This window comes from Scyliorhinus torazame, chromosome 15 (assembly GCF_047496885.1).
Source record: "Scyliorhinus torazame isolate Kashiwa2021f chromosome 15, sScyTor2.1, whole genome shotgun sequence".
Classification (NCBI taxonomy): domain Eukaryota; kingdom Metazoa; phylum Chordata; class Chondrichthyes; order Carcharhiniformes; family Scyliorhinidae; genus Scyliorhinus; species Scyliorhinus torazame.
Window position 1 is genome coordinate 98,165,235 of NC_092721.1, and position 25,610 is coordinate 98,190,844.

At 48.3% G+C, this 25,610-nt stretch overlaps 1 protein-coding gene across 1 annotated transcript in view; it reads right to left on the minus strand.

Moving 5' to 3' along the window:
- tyr (tyrosinase) overlaps positions 1-25,610 on the minus strand; it is a 122,513-nt gene that overhangs the window by 25,995 nt on the left and 70,908 nt on the right. Inside the window, 2 exon segments of the mRNA XM_072475909.1 lie at positions 18,232-18,379; positions 21,823-22,039. Of these exon segments, the coding sequence (XP_072332010.1) occupies positions 18,232-18,379; positions 21,823-22,039 (365 nt within the window).

Consider the following 25,610-nt stretch of genomic DNA (forward strand, 5'->3'; position numbering starts at 1 on the left):
CCTGCCTCATCATCTCCAGGAGTGCCCTCCCTGCTACCGCATCCTCAAACATCTCCACCAACAGCGGTACCAGCCGGTCCGCAAACTTATGATAAAATTCCACCGGAAACCTATCTGGCCCTGGTGCCTTGCCTGTCTGCATTTTCCCTATGGCCGTGCAAACCTCTTCAATCCCAAGTGGCCCCTCCAACCCCTCCTTATCCTCCTCCACCATAGGGCACTCCAATCCCTCCAAAAACTTCACCATATTCGACTCATCCCCCGGCGGCTCCAACCTGTACAGCTCTTGATAAAACTTCTCAAATGTCCTATTCACCTCTTCCGGAGTGGACACCAACCCCCACTCTCCTCTCGTATCTGACCAATCTCCCGGGAGGCCTCCTGCTGCCTAAGCTGGCCTGCCAACAAATAGCTGGCCTTCTCCCCATATTCATACATTGCTCCTTTTGTCCGCCTCAGCTGGCGCACCGCATTGCCTGTGGACAACAGATCGAACTGTGCCTGCAGTACCTTCCTGCTGGACAAAAGCTCTGGTGTGGGATCATCTGAATAGTTGCCAATAACCTCCAAAATTTCATTTTACAGCTCCTCCCTTGCCTCCTTCTCAACCTGCATCTTGTGCGAGATTATCTCACCACTGCTTTCAAAGCCTCCCCCAGCACCGACGGTGAGACCTCCTCATTTTATTAAACTCCACATACTCATCTATCGCCCTCGCCATCTTTACACAGGACCCCATGCCCGCCGTGTCGGCCGCCGTGTCGGCTCCTCTCTAATACCACTTCCACCAGGTGTGGAGAATGACGATTGCCGAATATTCCATCCTACTTACCCCGCCAACAATGACCTCCACATGATGAAAAAATTGATTCAAGAGTACACATTGTGTACCGGATTTAGAAATCTCCATGGGTCTACTCCTGCCCCCCCCCTTCTTCATAAACTCCACCAACACCTTTGCAACCCCCCCAACAGGGCCAAAGACCTTGGCTTAGACCAATCCACTCTAGGGTTCAATACCACATTCATGCCCCCCCCACCCCCAGAATCAACTAACATACGCCATATCGGGGATGGCCACTAACATCTTCTTCATTAACCCTACATCTTCCCAATTGGGGGCACACTAACCAACAACACCGACCTCCAAAGTACCAGTAACTATCACATATCTGCCCCCCGATCCTCTACCACCTTCTCCATCTGAAACCGCACTCTCTTGTTAATCAGTATCGCTACTCCCTGGGCCCTTCTATCAAAGGCTGAGTGAAACATCTGACTAACCTAGCCTGGATGAAGCCTTACCTGGTCTTTCAACTGCAAATGGATCTCCTGCAGCAGCACCACATCGTGCTCAAGCTCTTCAAGTGGGTGAAGGGCCTCTCACCCTCCCTCCCCCACCCCTCCATATTAGCCATATTCACTACAAGGGATAATTCTATCCCCCACCGATCCCTAAAACCAGAGGCCACCCAAGGTGGCTCCCAGCCCCTCCCCAGGAATGGGATCAAGAATTACTTCCAGTCACCGTCAGCCAGGTACCCCTCCCCCATCCCAGAAGCCCCCCAACCACTTCCTCTTGAAACAACTCCCCTTTTCAATCCCCCCCCCCCCCCCCCCCCCCCCCCCCCCCCCCACCCATTCACACTTTCTAGGTAAGCCGAAAACTGCTTATCCAGGTTCGGCCGAACTCAGCCCTCCCTACCTCGCTCCTGTTCTCGCCAACTAGAGTTGGCTAGTGAGATGCGCCCCGCCCCCCCCCACCTCCTGCATCCATAATAAAGGAACTAAAAACAAACACCCACACCCAAACCATCTACCTCACGTGTCGGAACTCCCCCACCCCCTAACTCATCCCGAAACTGCCACTCTCCTCCCCTCAATTCACCTGTGCACCCTCTAGCATCTCAAAACCACCCTCGAAGAGGAGACAAGCAACCCACACCACAGAAACGCACCCCAAACAACATTAAACTTTAACGGTAACTTATATACAAAGAAATTAATAGGCCCCAACAACAAAACATAGCCCCCTCCCCCAATCACAACACCAAAGTCCTAGTGTCCATATCAGTTCAATTCCCAATCCTTCCGCCTTCACGAAAATCTCCGCCTCCTCCGCCATCTCAAAATAATGGTCCTTGTAGTTTTGCGTGATGCTCAGCCCCTCCGGGTAGACCATCCCGAAACACACTCGACTCTTAAAAAGCACTGCCTTCGCCCTGTTAAAGGCCGCACACTTTCTCGCCAACTCCACCGTAACATCCTGGTAGATATGAATACCACTGCCTTCCTAACTCACCTCCGGATTCTGCTTGGCCCATCTCAATACTTGCTCCTTCATTTGGTAGCTATGAAAGCAGACAATCGCAGAACTTGGAGCTCCTTCACCCAAAGGTTTGGCCAGAGCGACTGTTGGGCCCTATCCAACTTAAAGTGGGGGGGGGGGGGGGGGGGGGGGGGGGGCATCCTCCTCCACCTCCAATAGCTTTGTGAACATCTTTGCAAAACATTCTGTCACCCTCGAGCCCACCACACTTTCAGGCAGTCCACGATCCCGAGGTTCTGCCGTCGCGACCTGTTCTCAAGGTCCTCAACTTTGGCCCTCAGGCCCTTATTTCTGTCCTCCAGCCCCTCCCCAGGAGAACTTGTTTTTCAATGCTCTACAGTGGCGGCGGGATGTTAACCTAACTTGTTTTGACTAGGAATGGACTTTTATTAAAAGAAGAAGCTGGACTTGAACTAAAGGACTCTGGGCTCACAGAGCTGTTGTGTGGCGGCGGTCTGTTAAATTATCCTGTACTGTAATGTTTTATTTAAGATTGTATTCAGCCTGGACAGAGAACGGGGACTGGAGGGCGCACTGCTTAGGGTGAGTTTGGGAGCTTGCAACGGGGTGGGGGGAAAGAGGGGCCCTGCAAAGGGGGTCCCGCGCTTGGTACCTTTTGGCGGGAGACCGGGGCCTCTGATAGCTGGATGGGCTAGGGGCTGGGTAAGGGACTTGAAAGGGCACGGGGAGATACAATCAGGTTAATGGGTCTTTGGTGTGTGGGGGGAGGGCCTGAGCATTCGGGCGGGAGACAGCCAGGCGCTAAGGGCAGGGGTCAACGTAGTTAGCGTAGGTCGGGGGGCACCAGGGAGAGTAGGAGAAGGGGCGGGCTAGGGCCAAGCGCGGGGCGGACCTGGCAGGTCAGGCCTCGGGGGGTCGGGAGGGGGGGGGCAGCCGGGAGGGAGAGCAGAGAAGACTTAAGAGGGTAAGGGGGGGGGGGGGGAGATCAGAAATCCCCGGGGGAGATAGTCACTTGCAGGGAATAGCATAGGAAACCGACAGCAGCAGCACCCGGGGGGGAGGGGAAATGCCGGAGGGGGGGGGGGGGGGGGGGGGGGGGTTAGAGCCACATTAGGTTAGCTGAACACGTGGGGCATGGGTAAATAGAGCTGGTTGGGGAAGTGCTTTATTAATATGTTTATTCTCTCCCACTGTTCGTTTTCAATATGTTAAGGCTTTTGTATATGGCCTTTTTTCTCTGTAAATGTTACAAATCTGTTTTAAATAAAAAATGTAAAAAAAAAAAACGATGCGATCGCAAAGCACTTGGAAATGCGTGGTAAAATAGGACTGAGTCAGCACAGCTTTGTCAAAGGGAGGTCATGTCTGACAAATCTGTAAGAGTTCTTTGAGGACGTAACAAGCAAGTTAGACAAAGGAGAACCAGGGGATGTGATTTATTTAGATATTCAGAAGGCCTTTGACAAAGTGCCGCATAGGAAACTGTTGAATATGTTAAGAGCTCATGGTGTTCAGGGTAAGATCCTGGCATGGATAGAGGATTGGCTGACTGGCAGAAGGCAGAGAGTGGGAATAAAAGGGTCTTTTTCAGGATGGCAGCTGGTAACTAGTGGTGTGCCTCAGGGCTCGGTGCTGGGACCACAACTTTTTACAATATACATTAATGATCTGGAAGAAGGTACTGAATGCACTGTTGTTAAGTTTGCAGCTGATACAAAGATCTGTAGAGGAAGTATTGAGGAAGCAAGGGGGCTGCAGAAGGATTTGGACAGGCTAGGAGAATGGGCAATGAAGTGGCAAATGAAATACAATGTGGAAAAGTGTGAGGTTATGCACTTTGGAAGGAGGAATTTAGGCATAGGCTATTTTCTAAATGGGGAAATGCTTCAGAAAGCAGAAGCACAAAGGGACTTGGGAGTCCTTGCTCATGATTCTTTTAAGGTTAACGTGCAGGTTCAGTCGGCAGTTAAGAAGGCAAATGCAATGTTAGCATTCATGTCAAGAGGGCTAGAATACAAGACCAGGGATGTTCTTCTGAGGCTGTATAAGGCTCTGGACAGACCTCATTTGGAGTATTGTGAGCAGTTTTGGGCCCCATATCTAAGGAAGGATGTTCTGGCCTTGGAAAGGGTCCAGAGGACGTTCACAAGAATGATCCCTGGAATGAAGAACTTGTTGTATGAGGAATGTTTGAGGACTCTGGGTCTGTACTCGTTGGAGTTTAGAAGGATGAGAGGGGATCTTATTGAAACTTAAAAGATACTGCAAGGCCTGTGTCATGATATTCAAACACACACATCATGATAGACACACCAACAGACAAATCAGAACACACAACACCACAACCAATGACAGAAAGATATAAAAGCACAGACACGACCCCCGGTGGTCAGTATTAGCTGCAGAGGAGGACCAGGACAGACCTACTACACGACACACTCAGGGAGACAGCACGTGCAGAGTATCCAGAACGAACTGTATTATAAGAGTTAAAATAAAATAGAGTTGTACCACATACAACTGTGTTGGCTCATCTGTGCACCAGAGCACCCAACACCACATGGTACAGGAGTGGATCGATACCTGCCGGCATACCTCAGTGTACACAGACAACCAGCAGTGCCCAGGCAAAATGATAGAGCTCCCGGTTCCGCAGCCGCTCCAGTGCCACGGCGATCTCCGCGAAAACTGGCGGCGATTCCGGCAAGTGTTCGAATTGTTCCTGGTGGCAGCTGAACTCCAAGACCTGGATGATAGCGAAAAAATTGAATTTCTCCTCGCCATCGCCGGTGCAAGGGCAAGAGAAATATTCATAAGGTTCAGGTTCTTCAGGAGGCAGCAAAGGTACGATTACCAGGCAGTCCTGGACAAATTCTCCAAGTACTGTGATGAAAACGCAATCCAATCGGCAAGTAAAGGTAAGAAAAGCTGCAGTACTCACCTCGTGGCTGGGATCCCGGAGCCCGAATTCCCAGAGGCCGAAATCCCAGGCCTGAGAGAGGGCTGGGTCGAGGTCGGCGGCCATCTTGCTAAAAGTATCACGCTAGCACAGTTGCGCGAGCAGTGCGCAGAACCGGAAGTTTCGTTTGCGCATGCGCGAGATGCTGCGCATGCGCAGTCAAGAAAACGGCCATCGGTAAAGGAACAGCGATCTGAGCATGCGCAGTCGCTTCCTACGTGCTACATACCGGGCGTCAGGATGTCAGAGGCCCCAGACTGCACCAATTTAAAGGGGAAATGTCCCAAATCCAATTTAAAAGGGAAACGTCCCAAATCAAAAAAACAAAAATCTGTTAAAGCTGTAAAACAACCTTCCCTCACCTGGAATGACAGCACATTGCCGCAAATTGACCCAGGAGATGAATTTGACCTCCGAAGAACCCTCCGACAAGCAGTTACCTACGCACAAGCCGATGATTCCGACCTCGAATACTTCGATGACGATCTTTACAGTGTTTCCGGACCTCGCGAGCCCAATGATAGCTCCGTGGTCCTATACGACTATGACTCGGATGAACCTTTCGTGTTGCACATTGGCGGCCCCCACATTGAATCCGACGCAGATGCGGATTCATTTTTCGGATTTGAGGATCTTCAATCCAGCAGATATGACGTTCCAACTTATCAGTACCGGATGATGCTGCAGCCTGACATTAACAGACAGGGAGCGCTGCAAGCACACGGAGAGCGCCCTGCTGCCACACAGAGCGTGGTCCACGTCCCGCTCAACGTTCCCGACTCTATGAAAGAAGACATGCAAGACTCCAGAGTGCAGTCCTCGCATGAACCAGAAGTGACTCCAGTGTCACAAGCTTCCACAGCAAGCTCGTGGACAGACTCCACAATTGCAGAAATGCAAGACTCCAGAGCGCAGTCCTTGCACGGACAAGAAGTGACTCCAGTGTCACAAGCCTCCACAGAGAGCTCGTGGACAGCCTCCACGATAGAAGCAACGCAAGACTCCAGAGCGCAGTCCTTGCACGAACAAGAAGTGACTCCAGTGTCACAAGCCTCCACAGAGAGCTCGTGGACAGCCTCCACGATAGAAGCAACACAAGACTCCAGAGCGCAGTCCTTGCACGAACAAGAAGTGACTCCAGTGTCACAAGCCTCCACAGAGAGCTCGTGGACAGCCTCCACGATAGAAGCAACGCAAGACTCCAATGTGCAGTCCTTGCAGGAACAAGACCATGAGGGTCTAGCAACCTCTCCTGACCAACCAGCGGCAGACGATGCAAGTCTGCCATGCTCACATGAACAGCAAGAAGGCTATAACAGCCTACCATGCTCCACTACACAGCAGCATGACCATGACGGTCTCTCATGCTACAATGAAGGGCACAGCGCTGAAGACTGTTCAAGCCCAACTGAAGACAAGCCAAAGGAATCGCCTCGTCCAAGCCCGAAGAAAAAAGGTTTATGCGCTGACCTTCAGGATCATTATAGCCGAACAGAGATTAATAATGCTGCACGGCCACAGAAGGATGCTGAGGATTTGCTAACGAAATTAATTGAATGTTTAACTTGCAAGGAGCAGACTGAGAATTGCCAGTGTTTTAGTACGGATCGAAAAAATGGACAAGACATTGATCCTCAGGTAATGGAAATAACACAACCTGAATCATATCTACAGCAGGGACAAATGTCTCCCTTCAACACAACGCCGCAAAATCCCAACTTCGGAGACCAGCAGTTAGTCAGTAATGACTCTTCAAACCTTGAGGGGAACATTAATTGCATTGAACCTATACACACTCCACTGATTATTGAGCAGAACATTGGAGCAAGAATCCTGAGGACACCGACATCGAGTAGCCAGATAACGAATTTAAAACCCACAGCAGTTTCAAGTGAACCAAGTGTGCTTTCCACTAATGGTGAAGATGCAGATAGGGTCGACCCGATTATCCATTGTAACACACTAACCCCAGTGATTAAGCAGTTATGTATGGGGAGTATAATGTGGGCAATTGAGAACAGTAAAAGAGAGACTGTGACCATGCCAGTCCCAGCAAAATCAGACCCAGAGACCATGAAGGCATGTACATTAGACAAAGATACATATGAGGTACCTGAGAAGAAAAGTGAAACGGAATGTTCTTTGGAAAATAGTACAATGTCGATAGAAACATTGGATCCTATATTCGAGACCATACATATGGGAGAATTTGGGGGTAATAAACAAGGTTCTGCAATGTCTGGGGGAAGATTTAAAATTCCAAAGAAGAAAAGCCCAAATGAAGGACAACGGCAAGACAATGACAGTCCACCGACATGGTGTGCACCACCAGATGAAAACTCTGACAATTTACCCAACCCTAGTGAACAGCAAGCTGCTAATGAGGATCTATCCACGGGATGTGAGACGAGTGACGACAGCATCCCACTTCCCATGCAAAAGGTGCAAGGTGACAGACCTCGCCTAGTGCGTACCGAGGCACTCGACGATCACGGTGGGACCACTGACGACTGCGGTGGCGGCGCACCGCTTCCACCCTCAATGGCTCGACCCTCTCCACTGGTTGGTGCATTCCTGCATGTTCCGACTCCAGAAGTGCAGCTTCAGGGAATCTCGGCTGCCTCCAGTGAACCTGTTGGGACTCCGGACGGGGGGCATCGACGGAAGGCAGACCGGACTCCAGATGGGGAGCAGCCAAGCGCCAACTCTGATTTGCGCACGCCAGACCTTGCGCCGGACGGGCGGTGTCGCGGCCTCGATGATGGCACGCTCAGGGTGACGGCGGATGCCACGGCGACAGGGAATGGATCGCGTGGCAGTCCCACTGGGTCGGCAGTGGCAACCAGCACCGGCGGTCCAAGATGGACACACCAATTCGCGCCATCGCCAGACGTTGATGCGAGCAACAATTCTCTCTCCAAGGCGACATGCTTCGACGTTTCTCTGCGGAGTCGCCCTTCCGGCACAGCAGGTGGCCGGAACCAGCGTGCACGGTCTCGGCCAACTTCCACATCTGGCACAGTCATCGCCTTGCATGATATTAGTGATGGTGCTACTTCGATGGCAACGACCCATCGGCTACAAGATGCCGTCCACCACAAACATAAAAAGAAAAAGACTCCACCTTGTTCCTGGCATGCAGGGCGGATGGATTGGTGCGTAGGCGCAATCAGCGAGCTTTGCGCCGCCTTCCACGCTCGCAACTGAACCGTACGTACACGCCGGATCCTCCACTGGTTCCCAAGGATGACTTCGTGGAGATGCCACGGATCATGCCCCTTCCATCGCCACCAGAACCAAACCACAGCCAAGGCACCACTAACAAAGATGTTGAATGTTATATTTGCACGAATGAAAAAACCAAGCACTGCACGAAGTACAACAAATGGTAAAGTAGAGACTTCGGCAACAGCATCACCTCCAACAGTCCAAGGTGAGCCAGTGTGACCCCAAATCTCCACAGCTGAACCGGCTTGAGGACCAGCCCATTCTTGAGGCGGTCACCCTTTAGACTGGACTTATAACGCTGTTAATACGTTCAAAAAGTCAAACACTTCTGTATTATAACCTGTCGTTGTTTATTGTTCCAGATATCGTCTGACCAGACCAATGTTCAAGTTTTTTTTTTCTCTCGCATCCAAGTTTTGTTATGGTACAACCTTGTTAGTGTGACGCACCCGACATCGCCCCATGTAAATAGTTACGTCATATACACACGCTGTACACAACACACACACACACTCTTAGATGCACTCACGACACAATTATATTTATAACCACGTAGGCACATATCTTTGTAAAAAGGGGGGATGTCATGATATTCAAACACACACATCATGATAGACACACCAACAGACAAATCAGAACACACAACACCACAACCAATGACAGAAAGATATAAAAGCACAGACACGACCCCCGGTGGTCAGTATTAGCTGCAGAGGAGGACCAGGACAGATCTGTTACCAAACACACTCAGGGAGACAGCACGTGCAGAGTATCAAGAACGAACTGTATTATAAGAGTTAAAATAAAATAGAGTTGTACCACATACAACTGTGTTGGCTCATCTGTGCACCAGAGCACCCAACACCACAGCCTGGAGAGAGTGGGCGTGGAGAGGATGTTTCCACTTGTAGGAAAAACTAGAACCAGAGGACACAATCTCAGACTAAAGGGACGATCCTTTAAAACAGAGATGGGAGGAATTTCTTCAGCCAGAGGGTGGTGAACCTGTGGAACTCTTTGCCGCGGAAGGCTGTGGAGGCCAAATCACTGAGTGTCTTTAAGATAGAGATAGATAGGTTGTTGATTAATAAGGGGATCAGGGGTTATGGGGAGAAGGCAGGAGAATGGGGATGAGAAAATATCAGCAATGATTGAATGGCGGAGCAGACTCCATGGGCCAAGTGGCCTCATTCTGCTCCTATAGCCTTATGGTCTTCGAAGGGGAGAAATCTCCAGGTCCGGACAAATTGTGTCCCAGGTTGCTGTGGGAGGTGAGGGAGGAGATTGCAAGGGGCCTGATCCAAATTTTTAATTCTTCTCTGGCCACGGGAGAGGGGCCAGAGGACTGGAGAACCGCAAATGTGGTCCCACTGTTTAAGAAAGACTGTAGGGATAAGCCAGGGAACTACAGGCCAGTGATTCTCATGTCAGTGGTGGGGAAACTAATGGAGAAAATTCTGAAGGAGAGAATCTGTCTCCACTTGGAGAGGCAAGGTTTGATCAGGAATACCCAGCATGGCTTTGTCTGAGGAGACCATGCCTAACAAATTTGAGTGAATATTTTGAGCACGTGACTAAGTGTGTAGTTGAGGGTAGTGCAGTTAATGTAATTTTACATGGATTTCAACAAAGCATTTGACAAGGTCATCCGCTTGTATCCAGTGTCCAGTGGCATACCACAGGGATCTGTGCTGGGTCCCCTATTATTTGTCATTTATATAAATGACTTAGATGACTATGTGAGAGTTTGGGTCAGTAAGTTTGCGGATGACACAAAGATAGGCCAGGTGGTTAACAGTGAAGCTGAGAGTCTAGGGTTACAGGAAGATATAGACGGGATGGTCAAATGGGCAGAAATGTAGCAGATAGAATTTAATCCTGACAAGTGTGAGGTGTTACACATTTGAAGGAGCAATTTGACAAGGAAACATTCAACGACTGGCAGCACACTGGGAAGTTCTGAGGAACAAAGAGACTGTGGTGTGTTTGTAAATAGATCTCTGAAGGCAGAAGACCATGCTAATAGGGTGGTGAAAAAGGCGTATGGTACACTTGCCTTTATCAATTGTGGCATAGATTACAAAAGCAAGAAAGTCATGTTGGAGTTATATATAGACCATTGATGAGGCCACAACTGGAGTACTGTGTGCAATTCTGGTCGCCACATTATAGGAAGGATGTGACTGCACTGGAGCGGGTGCAGAGGCGGTTAACCAGGATGTTGCCTGGGATGGAACATTTTAGTTATGAAGAGAGGTTGGATAGGCTTGTGTTGTTTCCGCTAGAGCAGAGGAGATTGAGGGGCGACCTGATCGAGGTATACACGATTATGAGGGGCATGGAGAGGGTGGTTAGGGAACAGCTGCTCTCCTTAGTTGAAGGGTCGATTACGAGGGGACACAAGTTCAAGGTGAGAGGTGGAAGGTTCAGGGGGGATTTGAGGAAAAACGTTTTTAGCAGAGCGTAGTGACGGTCTGGAACGCACTCCTGCGACGGTGGTAGAGGCTGGTTACTTCACATCCTTTAAAAAGTACCTGAATGAGCACTTGGCACGTCTTAATATTCGAGGCTATGGGCCAAGTGGCTGGCAAATGGGATTAGGATTGGCAGATCAGGTGCCTTTCATGCAGCGGTGGAGACTCGATGGGCCGAAGGGCCTTTGCTGCATTGTATTTTTCTGTGATTCTGTGATACTTCATTCCCACTGTCAGCTCTCGCTGTTATTTCCTCAGAAAAATTCAACAAGTTTGGTGAAAATGTACCTTTTGAAATTTATACTAACTATTCTCTCGGTGTTCTTTGATTCTCATAATTATTTTTCTTACCTCCAAGCTGACGGTTCTACAATTCCCGAGGCATATTCTATCCCCCTTCATAAATAAAGGAATTATGTTAGCTACAGTTAGTCCTCTGGCATTACATCTTTTTCTGATGAATGATTAAATAGGTGTAGGAATGCCTCTTCTGTCACCTCTCTAGATTCCTTTAAAATGGATGAATCCAATCCAAATGGACCTTCTTTGAGTTTGATTAGTTAATTGCATGCACTTATCTCATTACTTATCTCAATGTTCAATATCATTTCTCCCTACTCTATCTCCTGATAAATTCCAAAGAGAAATATTTTAAGTGTTCTGCCATCTCTATCATTACCTGTTGTGTTACCCTGTTTGTCTCTTAATAGTTTTCTTCCTTGTTTTGTTATGTTGCCTTTGTAACATAAGCAGCTTCCTTGTGTTGCATTTGTCAAAGGAAGGTTCAGACGTGTAGATAACTTCAACACATTTATTTACACTATGTACAGTTTTATAACTTGAGTTCAACGCTACTGCTAACCCTATTATAGCTACCCAGACTGATCAACCAGCTGCTGTTTTCCACGTGGTGGGTGTGATGATGAATCAACCCTGTGCCTGTCCTCACTGACTGTCTCCACTGGCCAAAGGGCAGATCATGTGTGTGGTGTCCTTTATGTATGGGTTGGTGTAATGCCCCCCTGTGGTCGTGTCACCTCCTTGTGTATCGTGAATGTCCATTGGTCGCCTCCTATCTAACTTATCTATTGGTTGAGTGTGTGTGTGTGATGTTTCTGGTGCTCCCTCTAGTGTCTGGCTAGCTTACATGTATTTACAGTGATGCACATCACCACATTCCTATCCCAGCATTCCTGTTGATATGCCTGTAAAATATTTTCTATTTTGTTTTTCTTTGACTTCCTAATTTCCTTTTACTTCTCTCCCAATTTCCAGTAGCACAGTGGTTATCACTGTAGCTTCACAGCACCAGGGTCCCAGGTTCGATTCCCGGCTTGGGTCACTTGCGTGGGTTTACTCCAACTGCTCCGGTTTCCTCCCACGAGTCCCGAAAGACGTGATGTTAGGTGAATTGGACATTCTGAATTCTCCCTCAGTGTACCTGAACAGGTGCCGGAGTGTGGCGACTAGGGGCTTTTCACAATAACTTCATGGCAGTGTTAATGTAAGCCTGCTTGTGACAATAACAAAGATTATTATTATTTTTGTTTTCTCATGCACTCCTTTGTTGCCTATGCACTTGATGTATGTCTCAGTCCTATCCCTCAATTGTTGCTGCATGACTTTATTCATCTACAGTGTCTCACTAGTATTTAGTTTGTCTGTTTCTTTCAGCACTATATATATTTTTCCTGCGCACTGCTGATCACCATTATTTTACATTGTTGTTTGCCAATGTTGCTCCTATTTCATCTTCTGCAATTTTATTCTCAGCCCCTCAAAATCCGCTAATCACTTCAGTAGAAGAAATATTTTTTCAAAAGGAATGAAGTTTTTAATTCATAGAAGCTTGAGTGTACTCATACAAGGAATGCAGAAAGTCAGTATGCAGGTACAGCAAGCAATTGGGAAGGCAAATAATATCTTGGCCTTTATTGCAAGAGGGCTAGGGTACAGGAACAGAGAAGTCTTGTCATCATTGTAGGCTTTGGTAAGGCCACACCAGAAATATTGTGCAAGGTTTGTTCTCCATATCTAAGGAAGGAAATGTTACATTGGAGGCAGTGATTGAAGACGTCATCAATAGTGCTATCAAGCCAACACTACCTTGCTCATTGACGCTCAGTTGGGTTACGCCAAGGTCACTTAGCTCCTGACCTCATTATAGCCTTATTTCTGAGGTGACAGTGATAGCCTTTGCCATCAAGGCAGCATTTGACCAAATATAGCACCAAGGAACGGTAGCAAAACTCAAACTAATGGAAATCGGGGGAAAACTCTCTGCTGGTTGGAGTCATACCTGGCACAAAGGAAGATGGTTGTGGTGGTTGGAAGGCAATCATCTCAGTCCCAGGATATAACTGCCAGGGTTCCTCAGGGTAGTGTCCGAGGCCCCACCATCTTCAGATGCTCCATTAATGACCTAATGACCTTCCTTCCATCATAAGGTCAGAAGTGGAGATGTTTGCTGATGATTTCTCAATGTTCAGCATCACTCATGACTCCACAGATACTGAAACACTCCATGTACAAATGCAACAAGACCTGGACAATATCCAGGCTTGGGCTCACAAATGGTAGAACATAGAACATAGAACATTACAGCGCAGTACAGGCCCTTCAGCCCTCGATGTTGCGCCGACCTGTGAAACCACTCTAAAGCCCATTTACACTATTCCCTTATCGTCCATATGTCTATCCAATGACCATTTGAATGCCCTTAGTGTTGGCGAGTCCACTACTGTTGCAGGCAGGGCATTCCACACCTTTACTACTCTCTGAGTAAAGAACCTACCTCTGACATCTGTCTTATATCTATCTCCCCTCAATTTAAAGCTATGTCCCCTCGTGCTAGACATCACCATCCGAGGAAAAAGGCTCTCACTGTCCACCCTATCCAATCCTCTGATCATCTTGTATGCCTCAATTAAGTCACCTCTGAACCTTCTTCTCTCTAACGAAAACAGTCTCAAGTCCCTCAGCCTTTCCTCATAAGATCTTCCCTCCATACCAGGCACCATTCTGGTAAATCTCCTCTGCACCCTTTCTAATGCTTCCACATCCTTCCTATAATGCGGTGACCAGAATTGCACGCAATACTCTAAATGCGGCCGCACCAGAGTTATGTACAGCTGCAACATGACCTCATGGCTCCGAAACTCAGTCCCTCTACCAATAAAAGCTAACACACCGTACGCCTTCTTAACAACCCTCTCAACCTGAGTGGCAACTTTCAGGGATCTATGTACATGGACACCGAGATCTCTCTGCTCATCCACACTGCCAAGAATCTTGCCATTAGCCCAGTACTCTGTCTTCCTGTTATTCCTTCCAAAATGAATCACCTCACACTTTTCTGCATTAAACTCCATTTGCCACCTCTCAGCCCAGCGCTGCAGCTTATCTATGTCCCTCTGTAACTTGTAACATCCTTCCGCACTGTCCACAACTCCACCGACTTTAGTGTCATCTGCAAATTTACTCACCCATCCTTCTACGCCCTCCTCCAGGTCATTTATAAAAATGACAAACAGCAGTGGCCCCAAAACCGATCCTTTGGGTCGGCGCGATGCCCGACTGATTTGTGCCGTTTTGGGCCCCAGATCCTTGTGGTACACCACTAGTAACTGGACTCCAGTCTGAACACTTCCCATCAACCACCACCCTTTGTCTTCTTCCAGCTAGCCAATTTCTGATCCAAACTGCTAAATCTCCCTGAATCCCATGCTTCCGTATTTTCTGCAGTAGCCTACCGTGGGGAACCTTATCAAACGCTTTACTGAAATCCATATACACCACATCAACTGCTTTACCCTCATCCACCTGTTTGGTCACCTTCTCAAAGAACTCAATAAGGTTTGTGAGGCACGACCTACCCTTCACGAAACCGTGTTGACTATGTCTAATCAAATTATTCCTTTCCAGATGATTATACACCCTATCTCTTATAAACCTTTCCAAGATTTTGCCCACAACAGAAGTAAGGCTCACAGGTCTATAGTTACCGTGGTTGTCTCTACTCCCCTTCTTGAACAAGGGGACAACATTTGCTATCCTCCAGTCTTCTGGCAGTATTCCTGTTGACAAAGATGACTTAAAGATCAAAGCCAAAGGCTCAGCAATCTCTTCCCTCGCTTCCCAAAGAATCCTAGGATAAATCCCATCCAGCCCAGGGGATGAGTCCAGCAGAAGGCTCTGCACCTTCAAAACACCGTTTGGCAGATACTGCTATAATCGCATGCCGTTTGGCATTGTCTCGGCATCGGAGATCTTCCATTGCATCATGGAGCAGATGATGGAGGGCATTGAAGGGGTTTGCGTGTACGTGGACGACATCATCATATGGTCCACGTCCCCTGAGGAGCATGTTTCCCGTCTCCAGCAGGTATTCTGCCATGTCCCGCCAATGGCCTGAAGCTGAACAGGTCCAATTGTTGCTTTGGCATGTCGACACTCAAGTTCCTAGGTGACCAGATCTCTCAGCAGGGCGTGCGCCCGGATAGAGACAAGGTCAAGGCCATCAAAGCCATGAAGATCTCTGAAGACAAGAAGGCGGTGTTGCGCTTCCTGGGCATGGTCAATTTTCTGGGCAAGCTCATCCCAAACCTGGCCTCACACACCACAGCCCTACGAAACCTGGTGAAAAAGTCCACTGCCTTTGAGTGGTAGGCAGCACATCAGTCAGAGTGGTTGGAGCTGAAAGCCAAGCTCACCACTGCACCCATCTTAGCATTTTGCGACCCAGACAGGGAGACAAAGATCTCGACAGATGCGAGCCAGGATGGCATCGGTGGGGTGCTGCTTCAACGTGATGACACTTCATCCTGGGCACCGGTAGCCGACGCATCGAGGGCCATGAAGCCCACCGAAACAAGGTTTGCGCAAATAGAGAAGGAATGCCTGGGTCTTCTCGCTGGCATTCTCAAGTTTCACGACTATGTCTGTGGCCTGCCAACATTCACTGTCGAGACGAATCATCGGCCTCTGGTCCACATTATCCACAAGGATCTGAACGGCGTGACGCCTCAGTTGCAGCGCATCCTCCTCAAACTCAGAAGGTACGACTTTGACTTAGTGTACACGCCTGGCAAGGAGCTCATCATCACTGATGCATTGTCCCGCTCCATCACCTTGCCTAGTGAACCGCTGGAAATCATCCGGCAGATTGAATCACAGGTGTAGCTGTGTGCTAGCACCCTCCCGGCGTCTGATGAGAAGGTGGTTCGTATCCGCGAGGAGACAGCCAAAGACCCCCTCTTGCAGCGTGTCATGCACCACCTCGCCAATGACTGGCAGAAAGGGCAGTGCCCTCAATTTTACAATGTAAAGGACGACCTGACGGTGATTGATGGTATCCTCCTCAAGCTGGACCGGATTGTCATTCCACTCAGTCTCCAGAGCTTGGTGCTCCGCCAAATCCATGAGGGACACTTGGGCGTCGAGAAGTGCAGACGCAGAGCCAGGCAGGCTGCCTACTGGCCCGGTATTAGCCAGGACATCTCAAACATGGGCCTCAACTGTGCGACCTGTCAATGCTTCCAGCCAGCGCAGAGCCAGCGCAGAGCCAGCGCAGAGCAAGGAGACGCTCCAGCAGAATGAAATTGAGAGCTCCCCGTGGTCTAAGGTTGGCATCGACCTCTTTCGTGTGAATGGTCATGACTACATGTTGATTATTGACTATTTCTCCAATTACCCTGAAGTCATGAAGCTCTCAGACCTCACATCTCGGACCGTCATCAAGGCCTGTAAAGAGACGTTCTCCAGGCATGGTATCCCACTCACTGTCATGAGTGACAATGGCTTCAACAGCCACGAGTGGTCTATGTTTGCCAAGTCATACCATTTCAAACATGTCACTTCCAGCCCACACTATCTGCAGTCCAATGGGAAGGTTGGAAAAGGGGTGCACATTGTGAAACAGCTCAGTTGCAAGGCTGCGGATTCTGCTTCTGACATCTACCTCATGCTGCTTGTGTACAGGGCGACCCCACTCTCCACCGGCATGTCGCTGGCTCAACTCCTGCGGGACGACACTTCCAGCCATACACTTGCCCAACCTGGATCACCTCCATGTGCTGCAGAAGGTGCAGCAGCTCCGAAACCAGCAAAAGCAGGGCTATGATGCGCATGCCACTGATTTGCCCGTGTTATCCCCGGCAGACACTGTCAGGATCAAGATACCGGATGGTGGCTGGTCTGCTCCAGCTGCCATTGTTCGGCAGGCTGCGTTGTACGTATGGCTGATGGTTCCATCCCGCCTGTCAAGGCGCCGCCGTCCCCACCACCACCTCTCCGGCGGTTGACAAGGATCAGTTGCAAGCTTCAGAGACTGGACTTATGAACATTTGTTTTGTTTGCTATGTTCTGTTTTCTCACATTAGACAGCTGTCTTCACATGTAAATACGTTCACATATGCCACCGCTTGTAAATATGTTAATATATGCCTCCACATGTAAGTACGTTCCCATGTGCCAACAAAACATAAAAAAAAGGGGAGATGTCATGATATGCAGACATGCAGATAATGAACAGAGAGAACAGGACATGACCAATGAGCAGGCAGGACACTCAGGGATGGTATCTCATGATAAAAGGCACGAGGCACTCACACTCCACCTCTTTCCACTGATGAACATCTTCAGAGTGAGTCAGGGTGTATGTACAGTATCACACCACCAGCATGTGGCTAAGAGCTAGTCTGGTTCAGTCAGACAGAATAATCATACTTAGGTTAGAAGAGAGTCGAACTCATAGAGAACTGTGCTAACTGTGCTACTGGTTCAATAAATCAGATTGAACTAACTTCAAGGTCTGGAATATCTTTTGGTTAAAACTGCATCCAGTTGCAGCCTGTGTTATCCCAGAGTACATAACACAACACAGCCTGAGCAGGGCCTTCAAAGCAGCAGGTCGTGCAGCCATTTTTCTCTTCAGAAGCCTTCTCGACTGTCTGTTGCAAGACTGCAACCTCAATTTAGATCTACTAATTGTCTTCAAGTGGCATCAGACACACTTAATTTGTGACTCCCCCCAAACACTTGTACAACCAAGCATAGGTAGTGCTGAATACATGCCTTGAATGAGCACATAGCCCGAATATTAAAGTTGCTTGGGACACCGCTCCCAAGAGTGGGAAGTATTCCGTGCATATTTGTTTACCTACACAAAAAAGTCCTTGGCCCACCTTCTAAGCAGACGACATAGAATATTGAGGAATTTCTGTAGTGAACAACCAGAAAATGGGAGAATATGGAGTAAATTGACTATAATTTGCACTCACCTGTCAACAAAAGCATGATGAAGTATAAAGACTGGGTCATTTGCCGATCCACCCACTCCAGACATCGAACCATTCATGTAAATGTGTAAGGCATTATGTAAGCCACTCTGCGTTGTGTTGGATATAGCATCATTTGGATTAGCAAAGCCTGTTCAAGAAGTAATATTTCTTTGAATAGATAATTAAGCCAGTTTTACTAATTAACCGACTACACTGTCAAATAACAGCAAATTAACATTAAAATAAAATTTCACCTTCAAACAGGGTAACTAAGGAGGGTAAAAAGTACACCAGTTACATCTCACAAACAAACAGCAAGAAAGTGATGCAATTGTTGCACAATTGTTGGTATATGTCTTTTTTTAGTATTGGGAAATTAGATTTTGGTGCATTTTTAAAAAAATGATTCATTCTTGTTCTTGGCTAGTGCACCGTATATGCATTATTTTAGGTTTATTTCCTACCAGTACTTTCCTTCATTCTTCTTGATTGTTGCTTTCATTTGAACCACTACATGCAAAGTGGTCACGATGAGTATTCCTCAGGAATTCCAATCATGTTTTAAGATTTGAATGAAGCACAGGAGTTCACAAAAAGCGAATGACACGGCCTTTTTGCCTATGTCCATCCATCATCACCTCAAGACACATGCTTACAGATTGGCAGAGGAGATAAATCCCTGCCATTTCCTCTTCACAAGGAAGGCTATCACGATGTGTGCCATTTACTGACAGATAACTGGTTATGTTCTTCTATTTGACATAACTATCCCAATCAAATAGTAATGGGGGTTCTTTAATTGAAGATAAAGCAATGGCCAAAATTTTCCAGCCGCTCCTGCCAGCAGGGTTTCCCAGACCCTCCGAGGGCGACCCCCGCTGCGAATTCCACGGCGGCAGAGGGTGCGATCAAGGGGGAACCCGTTGACGGTAGCGGGATAGGAAGATTTCACTGCTGGCCAATGGCAGGCCGCCTCCACCACCGCAAAACATGCCACGGAGGGGGCAGAAAATCCTGTCATATGTATAGGCAATGTTAACTACGAGACTGTGAGGCACATCTGATTGCTACTGGTGCTTCTGTAGACTGAATTCAGAGTAATGGGACGGCGGCACATCATCCTGTGACAAGGTGATAGTGATCGAGAGCAATTTAAGCTACACTCTCTTAAAAGGTACAAGTACATCAGACCACAACTTTTTTCTAGCTGGAGGTTTATGCTTAAAGAATTAAACTATTTATATGACAGCAAAAGAAAATAATATTGGTCTGGATTCTCCAATTCTGCAGCTAAGTGCCGACAGCGGCGAGGGAACTGTGCCGGTTATTACGCCAAACCCCCACCGATTCCAGAACCAGTGAGCGGCTAGCAGCGGCGCCAGGTAGAACTCCCAGTTCCCATACCAAAAATGGCCGGAGAATGGCCGTGTTCGTGGCCGAGCAGGCGCACGGCGAAGACCTGCAGCATTTGCTCTGTCCAACATGGCGCCAGCCGCGCGGGGACACGATGTGCCAGAGAGTGCCACCCCCGGACCACCCCCCACCAGTTCCCCCGGCCCTCGCTGAAGCCCCCCGCCAGCCAGGACATGGCTCCCCTCCCCCCCCACCCCGACTGTGGAGGCGATGTACAGGGTCCGCAGCCGCCATGCCAGGTTCACGAAAACTGTGAGCACAAGTAATCCGCGCCGTCGTGAACTCGGCCCATCGGGGGCGAGGCAATGGGGGAGGGCCTTCAGGTAACATCCTGAGGCCATCCCAATGGCGTGCGGCGTACTCCCCGATTATGCCGTTTTAGAGGGGGCGCCACCCCCCATTCGGTCGTAAAAAGGGATTTGCTGATTATGGAATCGGTGTCGGCAAGCGGAGAATCCTGCCCATTGTGTCTGAATAAACCATTACACAAAGCAAATCTTGGAAAGGCATTGACGGTTTGTTTATTTGTCCAGATTTAGTTCTGGTGATCTTGGTTAGAGGTTGCTGTGCGCTTTCCGAATGCTGGGTATTGTCTTTGTGTTGTGTCTTAGACAGGGTTCTGTTTACAGAGGATTACTCAGTGTTTCTGGTTGGGGCATTGTTCTGATTTGGCATATGTTTCATCACACTGCCATGCCATTAATATGATCTTAGGTCTGGGCACATGCTGGCAGTCTCTGCTGGATTCCATGTGCCATCAGTTGGTTCCTGTACTCAAACTCATTGTCCGATGTTAGATTTGGTAGTTTGTCACTTCTATGCTAGTCTCTGGATGCTGGAGGGGTCAGAAGAGCGAGGGGTGTTTGCTGATGGGGTCACTGAATGCTGGAGGAGTCAGTGTTTGCTGCAGGCGTCACTGGTTACTGAGAGACCACTAGTTACCAGTGGGATTATTGGTTGCTGTAGTGATCACTGGCTGCTGGAGTGATCACTGGTTGCTGGAGTAATCACTGGTTGCTGGAGTGATCACTGATTGCTGGACTGGTCAGTGGATGCTGATGGGGTCAGTGGTTGCTGCAGGGGTCACTGGTTACTGAAGTAGTCATTGGAAGCTGAGGGGGTTCACTAGATGCTAGAGCTGGCAACGTATGGTGGAGTGGTGACTGGCTGCTGGAGGGGTAAGGGGTTGCTGGAATTTTGCATGCCTGTGTCATTGAAGGTTGTTTGCTGGGTGGATCACTGAAGTAATGATCATTCAGATTAAAGCTTGTGTATTGACGAGGCCTTTAACATGGCGCCAGCACTTCCCGTTGTGTCAGGTGACATGGCAGGTGCCCCCTCAATGTCCACTTCTGGCTGCTGAGTGGCCGCCAGCTCCACCAGCTGTTAATTGGTTGGTCAGTGCTAGCTATCTACAGGAAAGCGATCAAAGAGGGCGCACCTTTACCGTTCACTTCTGATACCTCCTCCTTTCCACCAGGACCGGTAAAATACCAGCCTGTAATTCTCTAACTTTAACGTGCTAAAGAAAGTATAATTTGTTGTAGAAGGCATTAATGGTGAGTACCTTAATTAGATGCACTGTTTCAGATGCCCACTATTTAGAGTGGTGGTCCCTGACAAGATCAAGATCAGCTGTTTTAACTTCAGTTAAACCAATATCTATCTCTTCACTAAATTCTTCTGGACATTTCCCACACAGAACATACAGTGCAGAAGGAGGCCATTTGGCCCATCGAGACTGCACCGACCCACTTAAGCCCTCACTTCCACCCTGTCCCCGTAACCCAATAACCCCTCCTAACCTTTTTGGTCACGAAGGGCAATTTATCATGGCCAATCCACCTAACCTGCACGTCTTTGGACTGTGGGAGGAAACCGGAGCACCCGGAGGAAATCCACGCAGACACAGGGAGAACGTGCAGACTCTGCACAGACAGTGACCCAGCGGGAAATCAAACCTGGGACCCTAGCGCGGTGAAGCCACAGTGCTAGCCACTTGTGCTGCCGTGCTGCCCGGGTACACATAGTTTCAGATATTGTTTTCCTTAAAAGAACATCACTCCTCAGGTGATAAACAAATAACATTAGCCAAAGTAATTTTGATGAGCTGTACAAAGAAATAGATCTCCACACCCCCCAAAGGATGTACAAACTTTAAAACACATTAAAAAATACCTTCCAAAGTGTTCCGGAAGCTAAAATTAGCGAACTTATCATAGGGTGGAGTTTCATATTCCATCAGATTTAAACAAAATTCCACTTCTGCTGAGATTGGAAGCCTGGGTGTTCTATTTCGATCCTGATTCCCTGGATTACGCTGAAGGGGTCCCTCAGGAACTCCATCACACAAAACCTCACGTCGATTGTATTCTTCTGGTCTCGTGCAAATTACCTGTGCCAAAAATAACACAATACAATATGGATTTTCTTATTGCTATGCCAAGAACTGGGAACAAACACTATTTTTTTAAACTCAAATGTTAAAGTCTAAATTGCCAAACCTTGAACTGACAAGTCCTGTAGTGCAATGTTTTGAAATATGACTTATTATATTTCCTGTCAGAGACCATTTGCCTCTCTTTTTTTTTTAAATAATTTTTATTAAAGGTTTTCATAAAATATCAATAACAAAATGAGAAAGAAAAAAGAACCCAACAGGATTAAGTACAAAACACAATCTAAAAAAGCAACCCCCAAACCCCTCCCCCCCCCCGTACCTAAATAATAAATTAACATTAACACCCCGACTTAAGACAACAGGTGTGTACACCCCCTCAGACCCTTCCAGTGTAAATAACATAAACAAAAATAAAGTAAACCCCCCCCCCCGCCCCCCCGAGCTGCTGCTGCCATTGACCAATGTCTAGCGTTCTGCCAGAAAGTCTAAGAACGGTTGCCACTGCCTAAAGAACCCTTGTACCGACCCTCTCAAGGTGAATGCCACCCTCTCCAATTTAATGAACCCTGCCATATCGCTGATCCAGGATTCCACGCTTGGGGGCCTCGTATCTTTCCACTGAAGGAGAATCCTTCGCCGGGCTACCAGGGACGCAAAGGCCAGAATTCCGGCCTCTTTCGCCTCCTGCACTCCCGGCTCCTCTGCCACCCCAAATATTGCGAGCCCCCAGCCCGGTTTGACCCAGGATCCTACCACCATCGACACCGTCCTCGCTACGCCCTTCCAAAATTCCTCCAGCGCTGGGCATGCCAAGAACACATGGGTGTGATTTGCTGGGCTCCCTGAGCACCTAACACACCTGCCCTCACCCACAAAGAACCTGCTCATCCTTGTCCCGGTCATGTGTGCCCTGTGCAGCACCTTAAACTGTATGAGGCTGAGCCTCGCACATGAAGAGGAAGAGTTCACCCTCCCTAGGGCATCTGCCCACGTCCCCTCTTCAATCTCCTCTCCCAACTCCTCCTCCCACTTACCTTTCAACTCCACCACCGAGGCCTCCTCCTCCTCCTGCATCACCTGGTAAGTTTCCGAGATCTTCCCCACTCCCACCCACCCCCCCGAGAGCACCCTGTCCTGTATGGTGTGTGGCAGTAGCCGTGGGAATTCCACCACCTGCCGTCTGGCAAATGCCCTTACCTGTAAGTACCTGAAGGTGTTCCCCGGGGGGGAGCCCGTACTTCTCCTCCAGCTCACCCAAGCTCGTGAACATCCCGTCCACAAACAGGTCCCCCAACTTTCGTATGCCTGCCCTGTGCCACCCCGAAAACCCTCCACCTGTTCTTCCTGGGGCGAACCCTATTCCCCCGTAATGGGGTCCACGCCGAGGCCCTAACTTCCCCCCTATGCCGCCTCCACTGCCCCCAAATTTTGAGGGCCGCCACCACCACCTGGCTCGTGGTATACCTCCTCGGCGGGAGCGGCAGCGGTGCCGTTGCCAGCGCCCCCAGACTCGTACCCACACCATTTGCCTCTCTAAGAAGCACTTCCTCGAGTTATCACACTATCTCATAAGTGAGCTGCGGCAATACACGTTACTACCTGAAGTAAATACTCCACAATGCTTGTGTGTCTATAATTTTTTTGTGATTGACAACATTTTACTGGGCATTTGCTGATTGTGCCATGGCTTGCAGTTTGTTAGGCTTAAAGCTTTCCCTTTATGAAGGCAAAGGCTTAATGTATGATATCAGTACATACCTATCTGTCTCTATCTTTCCACACCCTAACGGTGCATCGGTCTGTTTTTGTAGCTAATTATTCCTGGAACAGGTTGCTAGTCTGTCGCCAGGGCCTTGTAGCTTGAGAGGCATTACATGACATCAAGCATAGCCACAGATACTCACACCGTACACACAAACAAAGGGCCAATTTAGCATAGCCAATCCAACTAACCTGCATGTCTTTGGACTGTGGGAGGAATCCGAACACCCAGAGGAAGCCCACACAGACACAAGGAGAACGTGCAAACTCCACACAGAAGGGTGGCACTGTGGCGCAGTGGGTAGCACTGTGACCTCATGGCACTAAGGACTCGGGTTTGATCCTGGCCCCAGGCCACTGTCTGTGTGGAGTTTGCACATTCTCCCCTTGTTTGCGTGGGTGTCACCCCTGTGACATTATGTGAAATGTTCAGAATACAAAGGGTTAATGTCACATCATAATTAACCATAGATGGAGCTAGATACAGAACTATGTAAAGCATTGACTCACAGGCTTCTGGGAGAAGGTTGGAGGAGGTTGGAGAAGAGCAGTGAGAGAGATCAGAGTACAGTTATAGATAGAGTGCAGAGACTAATGTTAGTAGAGTGTAGATTGTGGATTACGAGGTTATTGATTACTATAGGAGTAAGTAGTCGAGCTTTAATAAGTAGTGTGAACAAAAGTTAGCTTTGTTAATGAACTTAGCTTCTGTGGTCTTTGTGAACACTGCAACATCCACCCTGATAACAGAATCACAAAGAACACCACAACCCCCACAACCCAAATATGTGCAGGGTAGGTGGATTGGCCAAGCTAAATAGCCCCTTAATTGGAAAAAAAAAAGAATTGGATACTTGGAATTTTAAAAAAAACTTCACACCGTCACCTAAGGTTGGAATTGAACCCGGGTCCCTGGTGCTGTGAGGAAGCAGTGCTAACTATTGCGCCACCATGCCGGCCCAGTATATACCCTTAGAAGTCATTCATCGGAGTAGTGAATTCTTTAAAGATAATTCATCTTTATCCAGAACAAAAGGATAAACATAGATTTTGAACTCTTTTTGAGATAATTTTCCTGGGATACCACAGATGACCTAAACTCCATGGCACCCATAATCCTTCAAAGTATGGATATTCATGGGTAGAATCCCTACAGTGCAGAAGGAGGCCATTTGGCCCATCAGGTCTGCACCAACCCTCCGAAAAAGCACTCCACCCAGGCCTACTCCTCGCCCTATCACTGTAAGCCTATAACTCTACCAAACCCTTTGACACAGGGACAATTTAGCATGGCCAATCAAGCTAACCTGCCCATTTTTGGACTATGGAAGGAAACTGGAGCACACAAAGGAATCCCACGCAGACACAAGGAGAATGTGCAAACTCCAAACAGGCAGTCGCCCAAGGCCGGATTTGAACCCAGGTCCCTGGTGCTGTGAGGCAGCAGTGCTCACCACTGTGCCTGACCAAACTGACAATTCTAAGGTAATAAAATTCAATATTCTTCTCAAAATTGGAGCATGATTTTAGCATGGATACTGGTACACATTGGAGAGGGTCATGAGGAATAGGAATCAGAAAGCAAAGCAAGGACAGAGTGTGAGTAAGGAGGACAAGGAGCATATGATTGTAGTCAGAGAGAATATACCTTGATTGTGCCATTTTCTCACAAACGTTTGACTTCAATTTATTTCACCCAGATCTGTCCTTGCCACATTGAAGTTAACTTTCTCCAATTGATTATTCTTTCGCTATGTTGTTCTATTCTATAGCCTTATGATACAATTATCACTGTTTCCTAAAT